This window comes from Chiloscyllium plagiosum, chromosome 2 (genome assembly GCF_004010195.1).
Source record: "Chiloscyllium plagiosum isolate BGI_BamShark_2017 chromosome 2, ASM401019v2, whole genome shotgun sequence".
NCBI lineage: Eukaryota > Metazoa > Chordata > Chondrichthyes > Orectolobiformes > Hemiscylliidae > Chiloscyllium > Chiloscyllium plagiosum.
The window spans coordinates 78,302,042-78,325,146 of NC_057711.1; the positions used below are offsets into that span (position 1 = coordinate 78,302,042).

The 23,105-nt window shown below is 40.8% G+C and overlaps 1 protein-coding gene across 2 annotated transcripts in view; it reads right to left on the reverse strand.

Moving 5' to 3' along the window:
• LOC122561127 (guanine nucleotide-binding protein G(q) subunit alpha-like) overlaps window positions 1–23,105 on the reverse strand; it is a 198,327-nt gene that overhangs the window by 17,117 nt on the left and 158,105 nt on the right. Inside the window, exons 4-6 of one of the 2 annotated variants that reach the window (XM_043712596.1) lie at window positions 6,174–6,302; window positions 5,519–5,647; window positions 4,844–4,973 (exon numbers count right to left, since the gene is read on the reverse strand). In XM_043712596.1, coding sequence (XP_043568531.1) covers window positions 4,844–4,973; window positions 5,519–5,647; window positions 6,174–6,302 — 388 coding nt within the window. The remainder of the gene's footprint in view (window positions 1–4,843; window positions 4,974–5,518; window positions 5,648–6,173; window positions 6,303–23,105) is intronic. The other variant, XM_043712604.1, reaches the window with a different exon arrangement.

Genomic DNA, 23,105 nt, shown 5'->3' on the forward strand with positions numbered 1-23,105 from the left:
TTCCTAACCTGCTATCTTCTTCCTGACCTCTCCGCCCCACCCCGACCTATCACCTTAACCTCCTTCCACCTATCGCATTTCCAACGCCCCTCCCCCAAGTCCCTCCTCCCTACCTTTTATCTTAGCCTGCTTGGTACACGCTCCTCATTCCTGAAGAAGGGCTCGTGCCCGAAACGTCGATTCTCCTGCTCCTTGGATGCTGCCTGACCTGCTGCGCTTTTCCAGCAACACATTTTCAGCTCTGATCTCCAGCATCTGCAGTCCTCACTTTCTCCCATATGGGTTTTCATGACAATCGTTAATGATATTTGACATCTTCATGGAGAGACATGTTAACTATGTTAAGCACTTTAATTGGAAAAAAAGTGTTTATTTTTCGGCCAAAAGTAACATGAATGTTCCTCTGGAGCCCTCACAGTAGTCTTAGGCTCCCTTTGTTCCGGGATTCACACCTCCATCCTGTCATTTCGCCTCTTTCCCATTCCATTCACTAGTGTACCCCGAAACGTTCACGTTCATCCCGAAAAGTCGTCTTCAACCAGATAACTTCTTTGCTAGTTCTGTGGCATGTGAATGAAATCCATCATTAAAACTGGCTTGGTCTGAACATCAATCTTGCTCAGACGTCATTGCCTATTTGGGGCTCAGCTGCACTGTTTCTAATGTCAGAGTAAAATCCGATTCCACAGCGTCGAATCAGGGATATTAGCTTTATTTGTTTATACGAACAGAACATTAGTTCCAATATGCAAGCCAAACACACACAATTCAAAACATCCCAGTATTACTGTTTTGTTGTAATTACCTGATCTTAAAATTTCACATCAAGTTCCGAAAATCTTTTTTGTCATTTATTTGTGAAAAATGGATTTCCTTTCATTTTAGTACTCAGTAGAGACAATAAGTATTCTCACTAGCATGTTACATAGACAAGTTTGTCTACAGTATCTTTTCACTTGGCAGTTCCTGAATGGGATGAATTGGAACTCAACACCAGACTTCAAAACTGAAACACTGTTTTCTTTTCAATATTCTGAAATAAATTTGGAACACGGTCTTTGGAATTTCTTGCAAATTCACGTCTTCTTTTCAACAAAAGGATTCTGCTAAATGTATTCCTGTAATTATATTCCATGTATTTCTTTGTTTAAATAATACAGCCTGTCTTTTGTTAAATTTCTCCTCTTTCCCCCCTATTGGGCCCCTCCTCATCTTGTAAATGATCAGTGGAAACTTGTTTACTGTTCATAGTTCCTCAAATGCTGGATAGAGATAATATAGTGCCATATACTGACAAATCTTTCCTCAGCAGTAGAGAAATGCCAGTCCCCTTTTGTTATTTCCTCAACATAACAACACAGTCAGGAATTCAGCAGTTTATAGGGGCTACATACGTCCCATCATTCCAAGGTGAAGTACACAGCAATGGTATGTCAACTCACTACTTTCTTCTGCTACTTGATCTAATTCAAAGCCAGGTAAGTGGAGAAAAACAATTCCAAAAAGAATTCTATCTTTTAACATTTTGCCACAAAGAACAGAAACCAGTTAGTGCTAATCCCATTTTCTTGCCTATTTACCACCTCAGATTAAGCCATATTCTATCTCAAGAGAAGTCTTGCAAACCAATCATTTTTTCATTGGCTGATATTGTACCCAGTTCCATTAAACACCAAATGTATTACTTTGTCCTTAAGTTATTCAATAATTAATTCCTTCTATCCCTGTAAACTTGCCAATGGTATGATTCCCTCTACTCAGTTCCACTTATTCTGGTCTCAAGACACCAGCATCCTACCCAACAGCAGTGTCTACCTTCCACCCCTACTCTCACTATGTCTTTCTGCTACTCATACCTCCTTCAAGTTACAAACGTTTCCTCAAGGCAAAACAGAAGAATAAATTAGTCACATGTTCTACTATTTTGCCGTAGCATGAAGCCACGGGGACATGGTTATTAATGGGAGAGAGTTTTCGTTATATTGGGAAGGTACATAGAACATAGAAGAATACAGTGCAATACAGGCCCTTCGGCCCTCGATGTTGCGCCGATCCAAGCCCACCTAACCTACACTAGCCCACTATCCTCCATATGCCTATCCAATGCCCGCTTAAATGCCCATAATGAGGGAGAGTCCACCACTGCTACTGGCAGGGCATTCCATGAACTCACGACTCGCTGAATAAAGAACCTACCCCTAACATCTGTCCTATACCTACCCCCCCTTAATTTAAAGCTATGCCCCCTTGTAATAGCTGACTCCATACGTGGAAAAAGATTCTCACTGTCGACCCTATCTAAACCCCTAATCATCTTGTACACCTCTATCAAGTCACCCCTAAACCTTCTTTTCTCCAATGAAAACAACCCCAAGTGCCTCAGCCTTTCCTCATACGATCTTTCTACCATACCAGGCAACATCCTGGTAAACCTCCTCTGCACCCGTTCCAGTGCCTCCACATCCTTCCTATAGTATGGCGACCAAAACTGCACACAATACTCCAGATGCGGCCGCACCAGTCTTATACAACTGCAACATGACATATACTGCTGGATTCTTACACCTCTACACAACAGTAAGAGCATTTGTGCTGAGTATGTATAGAATGTTAATCTCCAAATCATAGGCAGGTGATAGGAATATCAGGTTTGATAAACAGTTGAACGGTTTATGTAAATTCAAGGTATTATGGAATTGAATGTTTAGAAAATAGCTAATCAGCATTTCTACCTGGGTATAAAATGTAGTGAGTTATACCACAAGGCAGATGAAAAGAATCTATAAAAAGCCATTGTAATATCAGTTAACAAGGTTTTTAATGGTACCACTAATGCAGTCTGCAAAAATCTGAGCGAGCTCAAGAGCTCGAGGCATCCAGACCATTCACTACCTATATCACCAGCCCATTGTGCCGCATCACCAGCTCTTTAAATGAGCATCATTGCTTCGTGCCAATCTTTTGCCTTTTCCCCATATCCATGGGCACTATTACTATACAAATAAATATCCAATGCTTTTGAATGTCTGAACTTAACTTGCTCTACCACAGTCCGAGGCAGTGCATTCCATACCCTGACTAATCACTGCATAACTAAGGGGATTTTTCTCTCTCACAAGCCTTGCTCCTTCTGCACATCAGTTTAAAATCTACATCCTCTCTTTCTTGATCCTGTTATGAGTGGGAACAACTTTGCCTTGTCTACTCTATCCAGTCAGCTCATGATTTCGAAAACCTCTATCAGATCTCATCGCAGTCTCCTTCTATCCAAGCAAATCAGTCCCAATTTCTTCAATCTATCCTGATAACTGAAATGAAACCTTACTTTTCAATGAATTCTGCAATATCTCTGGTGCATTCATATCTCTCCAATAATGTGCCGCTCATAACTGTACACAACACTCTAGCTGAGGTCTAGCCAGTGGTGTACACAAGTGCTACATCACACTTGTACACTCTGTTTCTATTAATAAAGGAAGAATACTGTGTGTTTTATTAACTGCTCTCACCACCTGTCCTCCACCTTCAATGATCTGTGCACATAAACATACAAGTCCCCCCTGCTCCTGCAGACCCTTTAAAATTGCACTTCATATCCTATATTGTCTTCCAATGTCCTTCCTGCCAAAGTGCATCACCATACACTTCCCTACATTGAAGCTCATCTACTACGTATTTGCCCACTCCACCAACTTGTCAATGTCCTTTTGGAGTTCCACACTCCTCCTCACAGTTTATAGTTCCTCCAGGTTTTGTGTCATCGGCAAACTTTGAAATTGTCACCTGCAAATCAAGATTCAGATTAAAGCAGGAAAACTAAGGGTCCCAATACTGACCCTGGGGAACTCCAATGCAAACCTTCCTCCAGCTCAAAAATATTTATTGACCATTACTCTGTTGCTCATCACTCAGCCAATTTTGTATCAACATTGCTACTGTCCCACTTATACCATTATTTATAAATTTCCTCAAGCTGGTATCAAAAACCTCCCAGAAAAATAATACTCACACTGAAACTTAAGTTATCTCTTCAAAAAAAAATCAAGTTTGATAAACCTGATTTCTCCTTTATAAATCTATGCAGAGTTTTCCTAATCGATGTATCTTTTTCCATGTGACTAAAAATTCTATCCTGAGTAAGTGTTTCTAGAAGCTTCCATATCACCAAAGTTAAATCGATAGGAAAATAACTCCAGCAATTACAGACCAGTCTTCTGGCACTTCCCCTATGTCCAGGGAAGAATTAAATTTTCAGTCACATTAAAAGTTAAATGGGGAAATACCTTTTTTGTAGTTTAGTGGATTGGTTACCTACTGAACAGTGGGCAAAAGTGAGGACTGCAAATGCTGGAAACCAGAATATAGATCACAGTGGTGCTGGAAAAGCACAGCAGGTCAGGCAGCATCCGAGGAGCAGGAAAAATCGACGTTTTGGGCAAAAGCCCTTCATCAGGAATGAAAACTACCTATTGAACAGTGCCAGATATTCATTACATTTAGTTGGTTTGTTAGAGGCAAAAGATTTTAAACTCGAAATCTTGTGTGATACTTCCAGTTGATTACTGGAAATGCAAATATCTTTTGAAAAGTTATCAATCTCTACGGAGACCCTTAAATTCACCATAAGATTTGAATCACGCTACCCTCACCAATTCTTTGGTTTATTGTTACTTTTCCTAACTAGTATGCTTTTTTGATACAACATATACTATGAGAATACAATTTTTATTTTTTTTCTGGGACAGTGCATCAAACTCAGATCTGTAATGTAATCTTCATTGAAAGCAAAATTAACCATGTGATATAAAGGACGACATGGATTGTCATGTGTAACATAACTTACCTCATTGTCTGATTCCACAAGAACTTGATCGTATTCACTAAGAGCAACTAAAAACATAATAGATGTCACATTTTCAAAGCAGTGAATCCATTTCCTTCGTTCTGACCGCTGACCCCCAACATCGACCATTCTGAAAGACCAATGTAAAACCAAACTGCGTATGAACCAGCTATAATGTTATGAAAACCTGACAAGTCCAAATTTCAACAATATAGTACAATAGCTGAGAAGTCCTTAAAATTTGTAACATACATGCATTTGACAAATATTCATATGATTAATTCAATAATAGCTCAACAGAAAAAATAAGTCATATTCATTTTGAAGAATTTACATGAACCTCAGTCTCTTTGTTAAGCAAATGATGACAACTTAAAATGCAAAATAATAATTTTTAGTTTACCCAATGATCTCATTATTTAATACATATTAGATTATCTGGTTAATTTAAAGAATAAAAAAGCAACTTGCAAATAAACATCGAATGTTGTAAATAAATATTGCCTTTAAAAGTAATCATAGATTTATGAAGCATGCACTGTTTTGTTCCAATCATATCTATTAAGTTTACAAATTTGAAATTCAGTTTACATCATGCTCAAAGAGTCCTTGAAAATGGAAGGTTTTTGTCCAAGCTGTAAAAACTAATACTGTCTTTTAGTAACTTTCTTCTACCTGAAAATGACGGTTTGTAAGTCGAAAGGGTATTCAATGATCCCTGTTGTTGGGACTCGCACTCTAAGCACATCCTGTTGAGTGGGTAGGTAGGTAGGTTCTGCTATACGGTCCAAGTCTTTAAGATAGCTACAGACAGGGAGAAACAACAGGAATGCAAAGACTGTGACATTGGAGAGGGAAGCTGGGGAGGAAAATAGAAACAGGGTGTTGTGGTGATCACCATTCTTCCTGGCAACAAGAGTCATGGTGAATTCCCCAAGATGGTACCACTTATTCAAGGAGGTGATGTGGGATAGTTCTTAACATTCAAACCTACTCCTCACCAGATTGTGCCACTTTCCCTAGAATGCAGAGTGCATTTTCCCAGTATTCCTCTAATATAGAATTCATGAAATTTGTGCTTTTTTTTTCAAAAAAACACATGTTTTAGTTGAATTGGCAAGGTTCTCTGAAAGGTTTTTAATTTTACACAAAAGGTATTTAATTTCCAAGACCGTGATTGTGTGCATTTTTGTCCTTGACACTAATCCATAAGTACTACTTAGAAATAAGGTCAATTACAAGTAGTGTATGTCATCAGATTGAACTTGAAAGTACTGGGAAGACACAACATCTGCTAACTAGGAAATTTACAACAGGCCCCAATCAGTACCTGAAGATTATATTCTCCAGATCAAATGGATACTCAATGATGCCAGTTGTGGGCACTCGAACCCGCAGCACATCCTGTTGAGTTGGCAGATAATCTGGTGCTGCAATACGATCAGTATCACTAAGGTAGCTGTGAAATAAGAAAGAAAATTAAATGTGATGCATTGGCTCCTCTAAGTGAGTGCCTTGATTTATTTGTGGAAAGCCAAGTAAGGAAAGATACTGCAAAAATTAAAACAAATTCATATGTTTGGATCATTTTTAAAAGAATGAGCAGGATCTCCTGTTATTGCTCATAACTTGAGGGAAAATATGCCATTATCCCATTTAGAGCCTACTATTTAACAAGGTCATTGAATTGGTGGAATTAATGCTTTCAAATGCCAATATCATGTCTATGCAATTGTGTAATAAGAATGAATCAATTCTCTTGTTTCTTATAACATTTCTTTTGAATGACATAACTTTATTTTAACATTTTTTTTCCAAATAAACGAAATTCAAGAAACTGAGAAAGATGGTTAAAAACCAAACAGGTCAGCGCAGAATGATGCAGTGCCAAGAGCAAAAGTCTGAATACTGACAGATGGAGTCAGCATTTACACTCAGCACCAATGAGAGAGATTTCAATTTAGGAGCAGTCTGGTTCAGCAGACTAAAAAGCATTTTTCTCAAAAATTGTGCAGATAGCATGTACTCAGACAACAGGACATAGATCTAGATAGGGAATTAAATCTTTGGGCAAATATATCAATTTCAAGGCTACAATTATAGGAGCTGCCGAAGCTTCATGCAAAACATTTACTGAAGGGTTTCAAATACAAACTATATTTCAAGGAGTATATTGCATTACATCATCCCAGAATATGTAACTGCAGTTGACATTTTTTGAAATAATAACTTATTTTAGACATGAGATATTGCAATGAGTGAGAAAAGAATTATAGATTTTCTTATGCAGAAGTTGGTTCATCACCTTTTGCCAGGTAGTTAGTCCTTAGTAGCTCCCTATTGGCCATCTTTAGGTACAATTCTCACTTTTAATTGCATGGTCACTATCTCTTCAATCCTGATTTGTTGCTATTTTACTTAACAAGCAAAATCAACAGAGTGTGACAGTGAATGCGCAGCACGGGGAAAAAAAAAGTAGCACTTAAAAGAATTCCACACTGTGTAGAGACTGCAGGGGTCCCTGTTTAAGTCAGCCTCATTTAGCACTGTTCTGCTTTAAAGTTGGGAAGTTATTTGGGCCTGCAATTTTGTTGAGTGTGGCAAGATTCATTTTACTGCTGTTTAACACCTGATTGACAGCATTTTGACGTGCTCTCTCACTGTCTAAATTGAAGCTGTTCCTCATGCTGAACCTGGTGACTTGCAGTCTCTCCCCATGCCACACACCTGGCTGAAGTCTGCAGCAGAGATCCATCGCTTGGCGGGCTCTGTGCCACCTGCTTGGGTTGTCACTTGTTCATGCCAGATTGTAGCCAATGCCTGCTGGCGATTTTTAAGAGGACACAACGCCTCGTTCATGCTGGTCACCTCTGGGCTTCACACGGAGCCGCTCCTGTGGACTGGCTGTAGGAAGTTGACCTTCACCCCTCCTCCTCCTCCATGTGTCATCTATGGATGAGTTCACTGGCTTTTCCTCCCTCCCTGTCTGACTTGGCAAACAGGATCTCTTATGAAATGGCAACTCACAATTGGAAGAACAGTAGAGGGTGATGGTTGCTCAGTGTAGAGGAATGTCATTCAACAGGTAATTCAAACAGATCATTTAAAAGGAATACAGCAAACTTCAAGAGTGCAGTGAGAAGTCAGACCAGCATTCACTTCAGAACCTGCTGATTTCAGTCTGAGTTTTGATACAAGGAAAGAAAGGGAGGAGACGCCACTGAGCCCTGCCGTGGCTATATAAGGTGAAGGGGAGGGAAGCTGGAGGCAGTAGCAGAGACAGGGAGGTGGTCAATGTGTCATCTCAGGGAGGTGTAGTACAAAGTGGCCAGGACTGGGCTACAGCTCAGTCCAGCGGCCTGGAGTTTAGTGAGTGGAACCTCCCTGAAAGTGATACCTTAGGCTCCACTCCTGAAGGGACAGGGAGAGGGAAAAAGTCTACAATTTGGAGAGTTACAGAGAGGAATGATCTTCAGTGACCAAGAGGATAAGGGAGTGGGAAGCATGATTAACGATGAGCAGTAGGAACTGCAAGTTATATTATGATTTTTTTTCCAAGTTTTCATTTACCAATCTAACAATTTAGCCACGTAAAGTTTTTCAACTTCTGGAATGCAATGTCTGGGAGGGGAGTTGAGCTGGGAAACCTCACAACCTCTAAAATGTACTTGAATGAGCACCTGAAAGGTCATAACACTTAAAGATATAGACCAAGTGATGGGAAGTGGAACTGGTGTACAGAGTTAAAAATCACACAACACCAGGTTATAGTCCAACAGGTTTAATTGGAAGCACACTAGCTTTCGGAGCATCGATCCTTCATCAGGTGGTAGCAGAGGGCTCAATCCTAACACAGAATTTATAGCAAAAATTTAGTGTGATGTAACTGAAATTATACATTGAAAAATTGATTGCCTGTTAAGCCTTTCATCTGTTAGAATACCGTGATAGTTTCACTTCTTTCATGTATAAATCACAAAACCTTTTTTTCAAAAAGTTGAAAATTACACCATGTTCTTTGTGACCTGCATTATCAATGGGGATGAGCACCTCACCTAGACCTTCCCCACAGCTCCACTACTTGCCTTTAAACAACCGCCAAACCTCAAACAGATTGTTGTTCGTAGCAAGCTGCCCGGCTCTCAGGACAACTCCATACAACCCTGTCATGGTAGGCGCTGCAAGACGTGTCAGAGTGTGGACATAAATACTACCATTACACGTGGGGACACCTTCCACCTTGTACATGGCAGGTACTCATGTGACTCAGCCAACATTGTCTATCTTATACATTGCAGGCAGGGATGCCCAGAGGCATGGTACATTGGGGAAACTGAGCAAAGGCTACGACAACGGATCAATGGGCACCGCACAACAATCAACAGACAGGAGTGTTCCCTACCAGTTGAGGAACACTTCAGTGGTCCAGGACATTCTACCTCAGTCCTTCGAGTCACCATCCTCCAAGGTGGACTTTGGGACAGGCAGCAGAGAAAAGTGGCTGAGCAGAGGCTGATAGCTAAGTTCGGTACCCATAGGGAGGGCCTCAACCGGGACCTTGGGTTCATGTCACATTTCAGGTGACCACCTTTGCACTATACATATATATACACACACACACACACTCACACATGCACCCCCTCACAGACTTAAGACACTCTGCACTCACTACACACATACACTTTCTCACACTCACAACCCCCACCCAGACAAACAGACACACACAGAGACAGACAAAGACCCACATGCACACACATGTTTTGTGGGGTGAATTTGTACTTTCAGGGTTACATTGTACTTTGCTCAAAAACTGCATGCATTCATGTAAAACCCCATTATCTCACTTTTTAGATTAGAATCAATCTAAACATCATGGCATAGACAGAGAACACAGGGGGCCAACACCTGCAACATATTGTCTAGCTATCACCATTGTTAACAGCTAACCCAAGAATGCAACTTTTTTTAAAAAAAAGGTTTTGTGATTTACACATGAAAGAAGTGAAACTATCAAGGTATTCTAACAGATGAAAAGCTTAACAGACAATCAATTTTTCAACGTATAATTTCAGTTACATCACACTGTAAATTTGTGCTATAAATTCTGTGTGTTCGGATTGAGCCCTCCACTACCACCTGATGAAGGAGCGACACTCCGAAAGCTAGTGTGCTTCCAATTAAACCTGTTGGACTATAACCTGCTGTGGTGTGATTTTTAACTTTGTACCCCCCAGTCCAACACCAGCATCTCCAAATCATAGTGTACAGAGTAGCTTTCATCGTTGGGTCAAAGGACATCTGCTGTACAATACGATTCTAACATATAGACTATAATGTTTTAAAGTCTTATTTTGAGGAGGAAGGCCCTGTAGAGCCTAACTCCTGGTTTTAACATTGGTGCCTTTGAGAAACTGTTTCATTTAAAATTGCAATGTTTGGAAACATCGGCCACAACTTTAAGTGAGGACTTAGATAGTTTCAAATGCTTTGTCAAGACAATAACAATGACAATAAAGCACAAAGTTAAGTAGTCCTTAGTGAAATCTTGAATTAATACAAACAAATTAATAAATGAAACCAGTAGTAGATGACAATTAGCAAAAGAAATAACTTTGATAAATGAGCAACTTTCTAGAATTATGAGCACCAGAATAACTTCTTCAAAATTAAATGTGGGCTATATTAACATTTAAATGGGTATATTTAATACTTGAACATACATATCCTTGTTGAAGCATAATTTACCATTTGATAATTCTACTGATTCAGATTGAAGAAAAGGAATTAAATTTACAACATGCAGTATGACACTTAAAGTGTCCCATACTTCAACATAGCTTGAAACATTCAATGAAACAACCATTCTTTTTGCAAGCACTGAAGTGTTCTGATTGATCATTTGGATGTTTGGAGGGATATGGGCCAAACACAGGCAAATGGAACTAGTTTCGTTTGAGAACATGGTCAGCGTGGACGAGTTGGACTGAAGGGTCCATTTCCATGCTGTATCACTCTACAACAGCTTGATTCACTTAGAAACTGCACCATGGAAAAATGGCTCTGGTAATGTCTACTGATTATAGCTTCTGTTTTAACAGGGAATCATGTTACTAAATTTGAAAGTTTGAACCACGCAGTATTGCAGCAGCAACAGTTGGCTGAATTCTGCAGATATTTTGTTCAACAAAGCTTAGAATAATAAGAAATCAAAAAGTCATCCAAGGAATCCATGACATGATAAAAGACATGTGGAGGCTAATCAAATATCTAGAGTTCTCGGCCGAACAAGTTGTTTTATCTTCTATGAAGCTACTACTTAAGTCAATCATCAGATTTGTGTGTACTTTTTAATTAGAAGTATCTGAAGTGAATGCAACTTAAGATGGTAGAGGCAAGTGTATATTCTGAAATAAAACACTATTCTCTTAACTGCCAACCCTAGTCAGCTAACATCATATAAAAGAAGTTTGGCAGCATGTCATAGGGATGAAGTGCACATAACATTCTCAGTTGTCATCATTGTGCAAGATGCTAAGATGAGACCGGGTACTTTCCCGTAGGGCGCGAAACCTGCACAATCACTTTCAATGGACTGTTTACATAGACAATAAGACATAGGAGCAGAAATTAAGCCATTCAGCCCATCGAGTCTGCTCCACCTTTCAATCTTGGCTGATAGGTTTCTCAACCCCCATTCTCCTGATAACCCTTGATCCCCTTGACACTCAAGAACCTATCGAAATCAATCTTAAATAAACTCAATACATAGCCTTTTGTGGCAGTGAATTCCATAGATTCACCGCTCTCTGGCTGAACAAGGTTCTCCACATCTGTTTTAAAAGCTCTTCCCTTTACTCTAAGGTTATGCCCTCAGGTGCTAATCTCTCCTACCAATAGAAACATTTTCCTAATATCCACTCTGCCCAGGTCATTCAGTATTCTACATTTCACTTAGACCCCCACCCCACCCCCATCTTTCTAACCTTCATGGAGTATAAACCCAGAGTTCTCAAATGTTCCTCACATGTTAAGCATTTCATTCCTAGGAGCATTCTTGTGAACCTCCTCTGAATATGCTCCAGGGTCAGTACATCCTTCCTGAACTATAGGGCCCAAAACTATACACAATACTCCAAATGTGGTCTAGCCAGACCCTTACAGAGCCTCAGAAGTACTTCCCTGCTTTTATATTCAAGTCCTATCCAAATAAATGGCATCATTGCACACACCTTCCTAACTACTGAGTCAACCTGCCAATTTACCTTAAGAGAATCCTGACCGAGAACTCCAAAGTCTCTTTGCATATCAGACTTCTGAATTTTCTTCCCATTTAGAAAATATTCCATGCCTTTATTCGACCTACCAATGTGCACAACCTCACTCTTTCTGAATTTGCACACCATCTGCCACTTCGTTACCCACTCTCATAACCTGTCCAAATCCTTCTGCAGCTTCCCCACCTCCTCAATACTACCTGTCCTTCAACCTATCTTTGTCTACTCTGCAAACTTAGCCAGAATGCCCTCAGTGCCTTCATTTAGATTATTAATATATAAAGTGAAAAGCTGTGGTCCCAAAACTGAGCCTTGCAGAACACCACTTGTCACTGGCTGCCATCCTGAGAACGACCCTTTTATCCCCAGTCCCTATTTTCTGCCAGACAGCCAATCTTCTGTCTATGCTAGCACCTTGCCTCTGACACTATGGGTCGCTATCTAAATCAGTACCCTCCTGTGCAGCACCTTGTCAAAGGCTTTCTTGAAGTACAAGTAGATAACTTCCATTGGCTCTCCTTGGTCTAACCTGTTTGTTATTTCCTCAAAGAAGTCTAGCAGATTTGACAGGCATGACCTCCCCTTGATGAAACCATGCTTACTTTGCCCTAGTTTACCATACACTTCCAAGTATTCAGAAATCTCATCCTTCACAATGGATTCAAGGATCTTACCCACGACTGAGGTTAGGCTAATTGGCGTGTAATTTTCCATCTTTTGCCTTACTCCCTTTTCAAAGAGGGCTGTCACGTTAGCAATTTTCCAATCCTCTGGGACCCTTCCTGATTCTAGCGATTCCAGAAAGATCACCACTAATACCTCCCTTAGAACTCTGGGGTGTAGTCCATCTGGTCCAGTTGATTCATCCACCTTTAGGCCATTCCATTTTTTAAGCACCTTCTCCTTGGTGATGGCCACCATACTCATCTCTGTCCCAATATCTCAAATTTCTGGGATATTACTCGAGTCTTCCATGACGAAGACTGACATGAAGTAAGTATTCAGTTCCTCAGCCAATTCCTTGTTTCCCCACTACTATCTCTCCAGCATCATTTTCCAGGGACCCCAATGTCCCTCTTTTGCCATTTACGTATCAAAAGAAACTCTTAAAGTCTTCCTTTATATTGCTGGCTAGCTTGCCCTTATATTTAATCTCTTCCCTCCTTATTTCCTCTTTCGTTGGCCTTTGTAAGCTTCCTAATCCTCTGGTTGCCCACTGCCCTTCGCCACATTATAAATTTTCTCTTTTGCTTTAATGCTATCCCTGACTTCCCTGGTCAGCCATAGCTGCCTCATCCTCCCTGTACCATGCTTCTTTTTCCTCAGAATGAATCTCTGCTCTGTCTCCTGAATTACTCCCAGAAACCCCTGCCATTGCTGTTCCATTGTCTTTCCTGCTAGACTGCTCTCCCAGTCAGTTCTACCCAGCTCCTCCCTCATGCCTCTGTAGTTGCCTTTATTCAGCTGAAATACTGTTACATCTGTGTCCATCTCTCCCTCTCAAATTGCAGAGTAAATTCCATCACATTACGATCACTGACTTCTAAGAGTTCCTTCACCTTAACCTCCCTTATCAAGTCTGCCTCATTGCACATCACTAAATCTAGTATTGCCTGTTCCCTAGTGGGCTCTACCACAAGCTGCTCCAAAACACTATCTTGTAAACATTCCACAAATTCCTTTTCTTGCGATCCACTACCAACCCGATTTCCCCAGTGCACCTGCACATTGAAATCCTCCATGATCATGGTATCTTCACCTTTCCTACATATCTTTTCTCTCTCCTAGTGTATCGTGCGCCCCAGCTCCAAACTGCTATTTGGTGGCCTGTACATAACTCCAACTATGTTTTTTTTTTACCTTTGTGGTTCATTAATTCTACTCACACAGATTCTACACCAGAAATAACCTGTTCTCTCAGTCACAGCTGCTACAGCACCTTGACAGAAAATTAACTTTGTTTCGAAAAAATTAAACCACTAACAGATTTCTGAATACAGAGTCAAAGATATGCAGTACAGAAACACACACTTCAGTCCAACCCGTCCATGCCAACCAGATATTCTAAATTAATCTAGTCCCATTTGTCAGCAATTGGACCCATTTCTCTCTAAACCCTTCCTATTCAAAAACGTATCCAGATGCCTTTTAAATGTTGAATTGTTCCAGCCTCCACCACTTCCTCTGGCAGCTCATTCCATACATGCATTGCATGAAAATGTTACCTCTTGGGTCCCTTTTAAATCTTTCCCCTCTCACCTTAAACTTATGTCCTCTAGTATTGGACTCCCCTCCCTCAGGGCAAAGACCTTATCTATTTACCTTGTCCATGCCCCTCATGATTTTGTAAACATCAGTTTTTGACACTCCAGAGAAAATAGCCTCAGCGTATACAACCTCTCCCTATAGCTCAAACCCTCCAACCCTAGCAGCAGATATTACAAAGAACGTTAACACTATTTACAACAATAGAACCAAGAATCATGAATGCCGGATAACGGAGGTGAATGTGGGTCTGGTGGTGTCATCCCACTGAAGGTGATAGGAGTGGCAGGTGACAATACTTTAGAAGCAAAAGCTGATGGGTGGAAAGTGAGGACAGGGGACCTATCATTGTTGAGGAAGGAAAGGAAAGAGGTGAGGGCAGAAGTATGGGAAGTGGCTAAGGGCCCTGTAAACTATGGTAAACAGACAGTGCCTTAAACCCACAACTACAACCATCCACAATGACATGAGTGGCCAACACACAGGGACATCACAATCTGGAAGAAATTAGATGGCCTTGGAAATGTACTGCCTTTCCTTTGTGTCGATGTGTCAAAATCCTGGAATCCTCTTTCTAAGGGCATTGTGGATCAACCAACATAAATTGGACTGCAGCAGTTCAAGAAAGCAGCTCACCACCACCTCCTCAAAACCAATTCAGGATGGGTAGCAGGTGCTGTCCCAGGTGACAATACCCACATCCCATGAATGAATAATAAAAACAAAACTTTTCCCTGTGATAGAAATCTATTAGCTTTCTCAATTACTTGCTGCTTCTGTACCCTAATGTTTTGTGATTCATGCACAAGGACACCCAGATCCTCCTCCTCCTCTGAGCTCTGCAATCTCTCATCATTTAGAAAACAGGCTTTCTTTTTACGCTTGCTGTCATTATGGGCAATTTCACATTCTCCTTCATTATGCTGCATTTGCCACATCTTTGCACACACAAGCTTTGTATTTCCCTGTATTGTCCTGTTCCCCCCTCAGTTGAAGCATAACGCTCAGAGACACGGTATGGCTTTATCTCCTTCATCTTTATTCCGGGCCTTGGAAAGAGAGAGAATGATCGCCCATGTGTGCAGGGACATGGGTTCCCAGTCTTCTCTCTCAAACAATAGTTTCTAAATGAATAAAATAGTCATTTTACAGGGAGGAGCATCCAGATAAGGCAACATATATATTGACTGGGTGACCATCTGCTGTTACACAAGGAATGTTCTTAACCTTAACTAGCTTCACATAATGAATACTTTTCACCTTGTTAACTGACCTTACATACTGAATGATCCCAATACGGTTAAATGGCTCTACATAAAGAATGCTTTTCCACCCTGTTAACCCATTACCCTCACCTCCAGCGCCCCATTGTTAACTGCAAGTTCTTATCTGATCTGAGTCATGCTCAGCTGAACCTCTTCTTTCACAAAACTGAATGTAACTCTGTCCCTACCTGCTTATACCCTATACACATTCATATTTACAGTGTAAATATTTCATCTTCACAACTTACTTTCCAATTTATCTGTATCAGCAGCACATTTGGCAAATATATACCTTCTACCCCTTCATCGAAGTCATTTCATTAAACTGTTAACAGTTGAGGCCCCAGCCCAGATCGCTGTGGCATGCCACTTGCAAAATTGAAAAGACCCACTTATGTCTACATTTTGCTCCTGTTAACAAGCCAATCAATGCCAACATGTTATCCTTAAACCATGAACTTTCATTATCCACAAAAACCTTTGATGTGGCATTTTAATGGCTTCTGGAAATCTCAGTGCAGTGCACCCATCAGTTTCCCCTTGTACACAGCACGTATTACCTCCTCAAAGAACACGATTAGATCTGTCCATCCTGATTTCCTGTTCGCAAGCCCATGTTAACTCTACTTCACTTTCTTGAACTTATCTTAATTCTCTGCTATAACTTATTTTAAAATAGCTTTTAGGATCTTTCCTGTGGTGCTGTTAAAAATAACTGATCTGTTGCTTCTTGATTTCTATCTCCTTTTTTGAATACAGGAGTTATAGTATTTAAAAATAATTACCTCCCAGCCTAATGGGACCTTCCCTGAATGGCATTTTTTTGAAAATTAAAAATCAATAGATCAATTATTCCACTAGCCACTTCTTAAAAAGTTTAAGACCCGAAGGTGAAGTTCATCAGGTTTGGGGCACTTGCACGTCCACAGCTACAACAATATAACCAGTACTATTTGTCTGTGACTGTGATTTTCCTGTATTCCTCCATCCTTTCAACTTCCTGATTTATCTCTGCTTCTGAGATCAATTGCTCACATTCACACAGTAATTTTTCCAATGTTTCACTAATTTAAAAAAATCCACAGAAAAGTTCTGCTATGCTGTCTAGCCCACTATTAGCAACTTAACGTTCATGAAATGTAACGCTGATGTCTCCAACTGCAGCTTGGTCCTGTTTAACAATGTAAGCACCTAATAGTGATTGCTAAGACATACGATCACATCAGTCACTTCAGGAGATTTGAAAGAAAAGGCACTAGCTGCAGTTGACGTGCAATCAAGCAACATACATTTAAAAAGCAAGTAAACAGTAACACCAGTTCAAAGGGTTAGGATAAAAGCATTTCATTAGAAGTAACAAAGTGGTAGCATTTATTATAGAGATTTTAACAGGTTCAAGCATCATTCCCTGTTGTAAAATTAACTGAATGTACTCTAGTTTTGAGGGTGACATATGAATATCAGCAGCACAGCCCTTCCAGCAAACTAGGTGAAATACAAAAATAGAAAAAGCACTTTTTTCAGTCCGATTTGTCTTATTCACAGTAGGTAAAGTTCAGTAGGTGGCACTGTCTACTAAATTTGGGTCACAGTTTCTTGCTATGAGTGATGATATTAGAGTTAATTTACAACATTTGCTCTAACCTTGGGCAGGGCTGTTCAGCATCATCCATAAGTGCAAAGTCAGTTTCCAAATGCATGCTGACAACACCCTATCACTTCCTTTGTCCCCATGACTAACTGTCCTGTCTGACTTCCTATCTAACAAAAAGTGAAATGATGCAATAATGAAATTAATACAGAAGTGTGAAGTGATTCATTTTGGGAGCAAGAACCAGAAGAGGCAACATAAAAAAGATGAAATTCTAAAGGCAGTGCGACAGCAAAGAGACCTGGGGTACAAGTGCACAAATTGTTGAAGGCCTTGGGAAAGATTGTGATAGAGTTAATAAGATATACAGGATCTTTAGCTTGAAAAATAGAGGCAGTGTGTACAGAAACATTATGATGTAGTGCATCCAATTATGGGCACCACACCTGTCCACAGAAGACTCTCAGGATTGAGGGCAATACTTCCAACTCCAAGTCAATGGATTTTGATATAGCCTATGAAGCCAAAGTGGGGTCTGCCACTTTGGCAGATGTGGTACTTCAAGAGCCAGATAGAATAATTTGTTAGAAGATTTATGCACTCTTTGTGACATCCGGTCTTTACCTCCACATATTTCCAACCAAATGTCTCAATGTAATCAGCACCATCCTGAATGAACCCTCTCCATTTTGGTTAGGTACAAAGCAGGTACTTTAATGAATCCTCAAGAAAGTTTGAACTCAAAGATGCTTTGAGGCCCTGAAAAAGTTTTCACTCTCCACTAGGGAGCCTTCTGCCATTCCCAAGTTTGCAGTAGAGAATGGACAGCATGATTTCAGAGGTTGGCACTGCAGCCTTACGGTACCAAGGACCTGGCTTCAATTCTAACCTCAGGTGACTGTCTGTGTAGAGTCTGCACATTCTCCCCAGGTCTGCGTGGGTTTCCGGCAGGCGCTCCGGCTTCCTTCCATAGTTGAAAGATGTACAGGTTATGTGGATTCGCCATGCTAAATTTCCCCCATAGTGTCCAGGAATGTGCAGTCTAGGTACACTAATAATGCTGGGGATAGGTGGGTCTGTTGGGATGCTCTTCGGAACATCAATGAATGACCTCTATCTGCACTGTAGAGATTCTATTCAATTCTATTTGTCTTGAGAGTCTGGTATCAGGCATAGGAACAACATTTCTTGTACAGCATAACTGATTTTGAATGGTCACTGCCTTGATACTGGGCATACTAGATTGAGAAAAGGACACTACAATTGAACTATCTTCCTTTTCACTGGATTTGGAGGATCTAGCGAAGTTACTATTGATGGCAGTTCTCCAGTGCTTTAAGGTGGCTATTGTTTCAAGTCTCTGAAGTATTTGGATTATGGGAATCACAGGGGTTGCTAAACCATGACTTTTAGTCTGAGATTTCAAAGCCTGGTCCTCAGATATTATTCTCTTCAGTCAGCCAAAGCTTGAGCTGGCACAAAAGATGGGAAGATATAGAGAAGATTGATGTAAAAGATTAGGGAAGGTGTTGCTGTTATCTCCAGTGAAGAGAAATTGAATGAAGATTTGATCTATGTGCTCAAAATCATGAAGATGCCGTATAAAGCAAATAGGAAGGGACCAGAAGGATCAAAAATCAGAGGACACCAAAGATGAAGGGAAAAACAGCAATCAAAAAATGAAGAAAAGTGCTTTACAAAAGGCATATGGATAGGTATACGAATAGGAAGGCTTTAGAAGAATATGGGCTAACTGCTGGCAAATGGGACTAGATTAGGTTAGGCTATCTGGTCAGCATGGACGAGTTGGACCGAAGGGTCTGTTTCCGTGCCATACACCTCTATGACTCTATAACTGTATGGTTAGGATCTGGAAAACCCTGCCGGGGAGACTCTGCAGACAAGCTGAATCGTGCTTTGGAATTGGAATTAGATAATTTTTTGCAAAAAAATCCAGCCCCGGGAAAAGGCAGGGGTGTTGGACAAGTTATTAGCACTTCGAAAGCTTCCACAGACCAGACCAGCAAATGTCCTCCTCCTGAGTAATACATACACCACAAGTCTGCAATTCAAATTTAGAATTGTATAAACATAGAATAACACAACACTGCAAGAAATCATTCAGACTATGCTGCTTCTTTGAGAAAGCTATCAAATTAATCATACTCCTCTACTCTGTCAACAGCACAGTAACATGTCTGCCTACCTACTGAAATGTAATTCTTGAATCTGCTTCAAATTTTTATAGGCAGCACATTCCAGATCTTAAGAACATGCAGCTCTCTCTTATGGAAGAGTCCAGAACTTGGGGACACAGATTAAAAATAGGGAGTCCCCAATTTAAGATTGAGAGAAAATATTATTAGATTAGATTAGATTAGATTACTTACAGTGTGGAAACAGGCCCTTCGGCCCAACAAGTCCACACCGACCCGCCGAAGCGCAACCCACCCATACCCCTACATGTACCCCTTTTTACCTAACACTACGGGCAATTTAGCATGGCCAATTCACCTGGCCTGCACATCTTTGGACTGTGGGAGGAAACCGGAGCACCCGGAGGAAACCCACACAGACACGGGGAGAAAGGCGACTGACTGTGTGGAGTTTGCACAGAGTCGGGAATTGAACCCGGGTCTCTGGCGCTGTGAGGCAGCAGTGCTAACCACTGTGCCACCGTGCCGCCCACAAATTATTATTCATCTAATAATTGCAAGTCTGTGACATTCCATTGCCTAAAGGGTGATGCAGATGGTTCACTGAATATTTTTAAGGCAGAGGTAGATAGATCATTTTCTAACAGTTTCAAAAGGGTATGAGGGATAACTAGAAAGGTGGATTTGAAATCACAATCAGATCAGCCATGATCTTATCGAAGGCAAAGTAGATTGAAAGGGTGAAATCACTGGCTCTTTGTCCAAATTGATACATTTTGGTATCTTTGCTCTGCATTAACATTTTATGCCTCATGCCACCTCTATATTTGTTTTACTAAATACATTAATATGTTTTTTCTGCTTACCGACAGCTTCTCTTTCATAAATCTGCAGAATCTTCACTTCACCTTTGCTATTCTAACAAGCATAATTTTCTCTAATCCTTCCATGTATCTTGTTTACTTTTTAAATTCTGTCTCTATAAAGACAAGCCTTTTTAACAGCATTCTCAAACTACACTACCATCAATGATTTGTACATTCGGAAGTTCTTTAAACTGCATCCTTTTCAATATTTCATCATTTAGTTTCAAATGCCTCTCTAGACTTTCAAAAAGTGAGGATTACAGATGCTGGAGATCTGAGTCGAGAGTGTAGTATTGGAAAAGCACAGCAGGTCAGGCAGCATCCCAGGAGTAGGAGAACTGACGTTTTGGGCATATGCCCCTCATCAGGAATGAGGCTTGTGGGCTGGGGGGGAAGTAGTTGGGAAAGCAATAAGTGGATGAAGGTGAGGGAGAAAGTGATAGGTCAGAGGGGGTGAGTGATGGATGGGTCTGGAGAGCAGTGTCGGGTTGGAGGTTTGGGACTGTGATAATGTGGGGGGGGGGGGGGGGGGAAATGAGGAAACTGTTGAAATCCACATTTATCCCATGTGCTTGCATGGCCTCAAAACGGAATATGAGGCGTTCCTCCTCCAGACGTTGGTGATAACGATTTGGTGGTGGAGGCGGCCCAGGACCTGCTTGTCCTTGACGGAGTGGGAGGGGGAGTTGAAGCGTTCAGTCATGGGGTGGTGGGGTTGGTGGGTGAGGGTGTCCCGGAGATGTTCCCTGAAACAATTCGCAAGAAGGCATCCTGTCTCCCCAATGTGTAGGAGACCACATCGGGTGCAACAGATGCAGTAGACGACATTGGTAGAGGTACAGGTACATTTCTGACAGATGTGGAAGGATTCCTTGGGGCCTTGGACGGATGTGAGGGGAGTGGTGTAGGCACAGGTTTTTCACTTTCTGCGGTGGCAGGGAAAGGTGCCAGAAGTGGGGTGTGGCCTGGTGGGGGGTGACGCAGAGGGAATGGTCTTTTCGAAACGTTGATAGAGGCGTGAAGGGATATATATCTCTGGTGGCAGAAACCTCTCTTGACTTTCCAACCAAAATTAATCATTTCACACTTCTGATTTAATTTTCAGGTTGTCCTGAACTTAGTCACCTGATCCATCACACCCATCAAAATTCCAATACTTCTCTTACTCCAATTTCAGTAAATTTAAACTTTGTTGTCATGATAAAACCATAAAATGTAGGTGTAGAAATAGGTGATTTGAACCAACTACCTACCATTCAATGAGATAACAGTTGGTTTGATGATCCTCCCTTCCACTTTCCTTCCTTTTCCCCATTAGCCTAGAGTCCTTTCCTGATTAAAAACTTTTTTGTCCCAGTATTGAATGTACTTAACAACCCAGCCTCTAATAGCCCCATGCAGTAAAGAATGCCACAGATTCACTACCATCTGAGACATCCCTTCATAAACAAACATACCACATCTCAGCAACGTCCTCTAGCTTGTGTCACCCAAGTTTGGCCTTCTGTACAATTACTCTGTTCAATTTGCAAGACAATTCAAAGTCAGTTCAACCATACTCTTTGGAACCCTAATCCTAAACACTTCCTTTAAAAAAAAACTCCCTAAAATCCCATCTCTTTGGCTGAGCCTCTCTTGGAGCCAAAAACATGAAACCTTTAAGTCACTACTTATGTCATTGCTTATCCCTAATTACTCTTGAATTGAGTGGATTACTATGCCAGAGCATAGCTAAGAGTCAATCACATTGATTGGATGGATCATAGAGCATGTCATACCTGTCCTGGGAATTCCCAATTCTACCAATGAATTTTCCAAAGTGCTATTATTCTGTGTTCTACTTCCCTGAATTCTTACGCTTACCTTGATATACATAGAATTCACTCCAGAGACACTGCAAATTATCCAATGAGTAATATCTGCAAATTGACATATTTAGGAGCTTTCAGTTTGAAGGGTGTTTGAAATTGTGGTAAGAGTACATTAAATAGACCTGTTCTGATTTTTTTTGCTTACATGCCTTGGGGCAATTGGCTATGAGGCTTGACTTGTGATTATGAAATCTTGCTATGACCTTTAGTCATTCAATTAACCAAAACAAGTACAGTGGAAACTCGATTATCCGAACGAGATGGGCGGGCACTATGTCGTTCGGATAATCGATTATTCGGAAAATCCATTAAATGCTTTTCCGCTGGGGTTTGGAGTTTTTAAAGTCTGGTCCCCCTTCAGGAGACTACAGCAGCACACAGAATGCGAAGCCCTGCCCCCAGCACAAAATGCCCAAGACAGACCCCCGCCTGCCCCCAGAACCCCGCCCCCCGCAAAACACGTTTTGACAGGTTCCACGTTTGCCCTGCACAGGATAATGTTGGAGATTATTCCTGGCTTTTGGGGGGGGGGGGGGAGGTGGGGGGGAGAGAGAGGGGGTAGGTACAGGGTACACCCCTCTGTAGAACTCCAAGAGAGAGAGAGAGGGAGGTCAGTTATTTGGAGATAGTGCCTATTTAATCGCTGTAAACAAAAGACGCGATCAGTTTTGGAAACACATCTTTGATGTAATGTTTCTATCGGGACATTTGGATAATCCGATTTTTGGATCATTGGTATTCGGATATTCGAGGTTCCCCTGTATACACCATGAAATTAGGAATACAACTGGTCACCAGAAATTTCATATTATAACATTTAACTTTTAATATTTACATTTGCTTTATTTTCCTTAATTTTAATGCACTTTGGGCATAAAAGGTCATGCTAAATACAAAGTCTACAAAAATGTATTCCTATATGTGGGGCATAAATGTCAATTTTAAGAGAAATATTAAGAGTTTATACACAAATG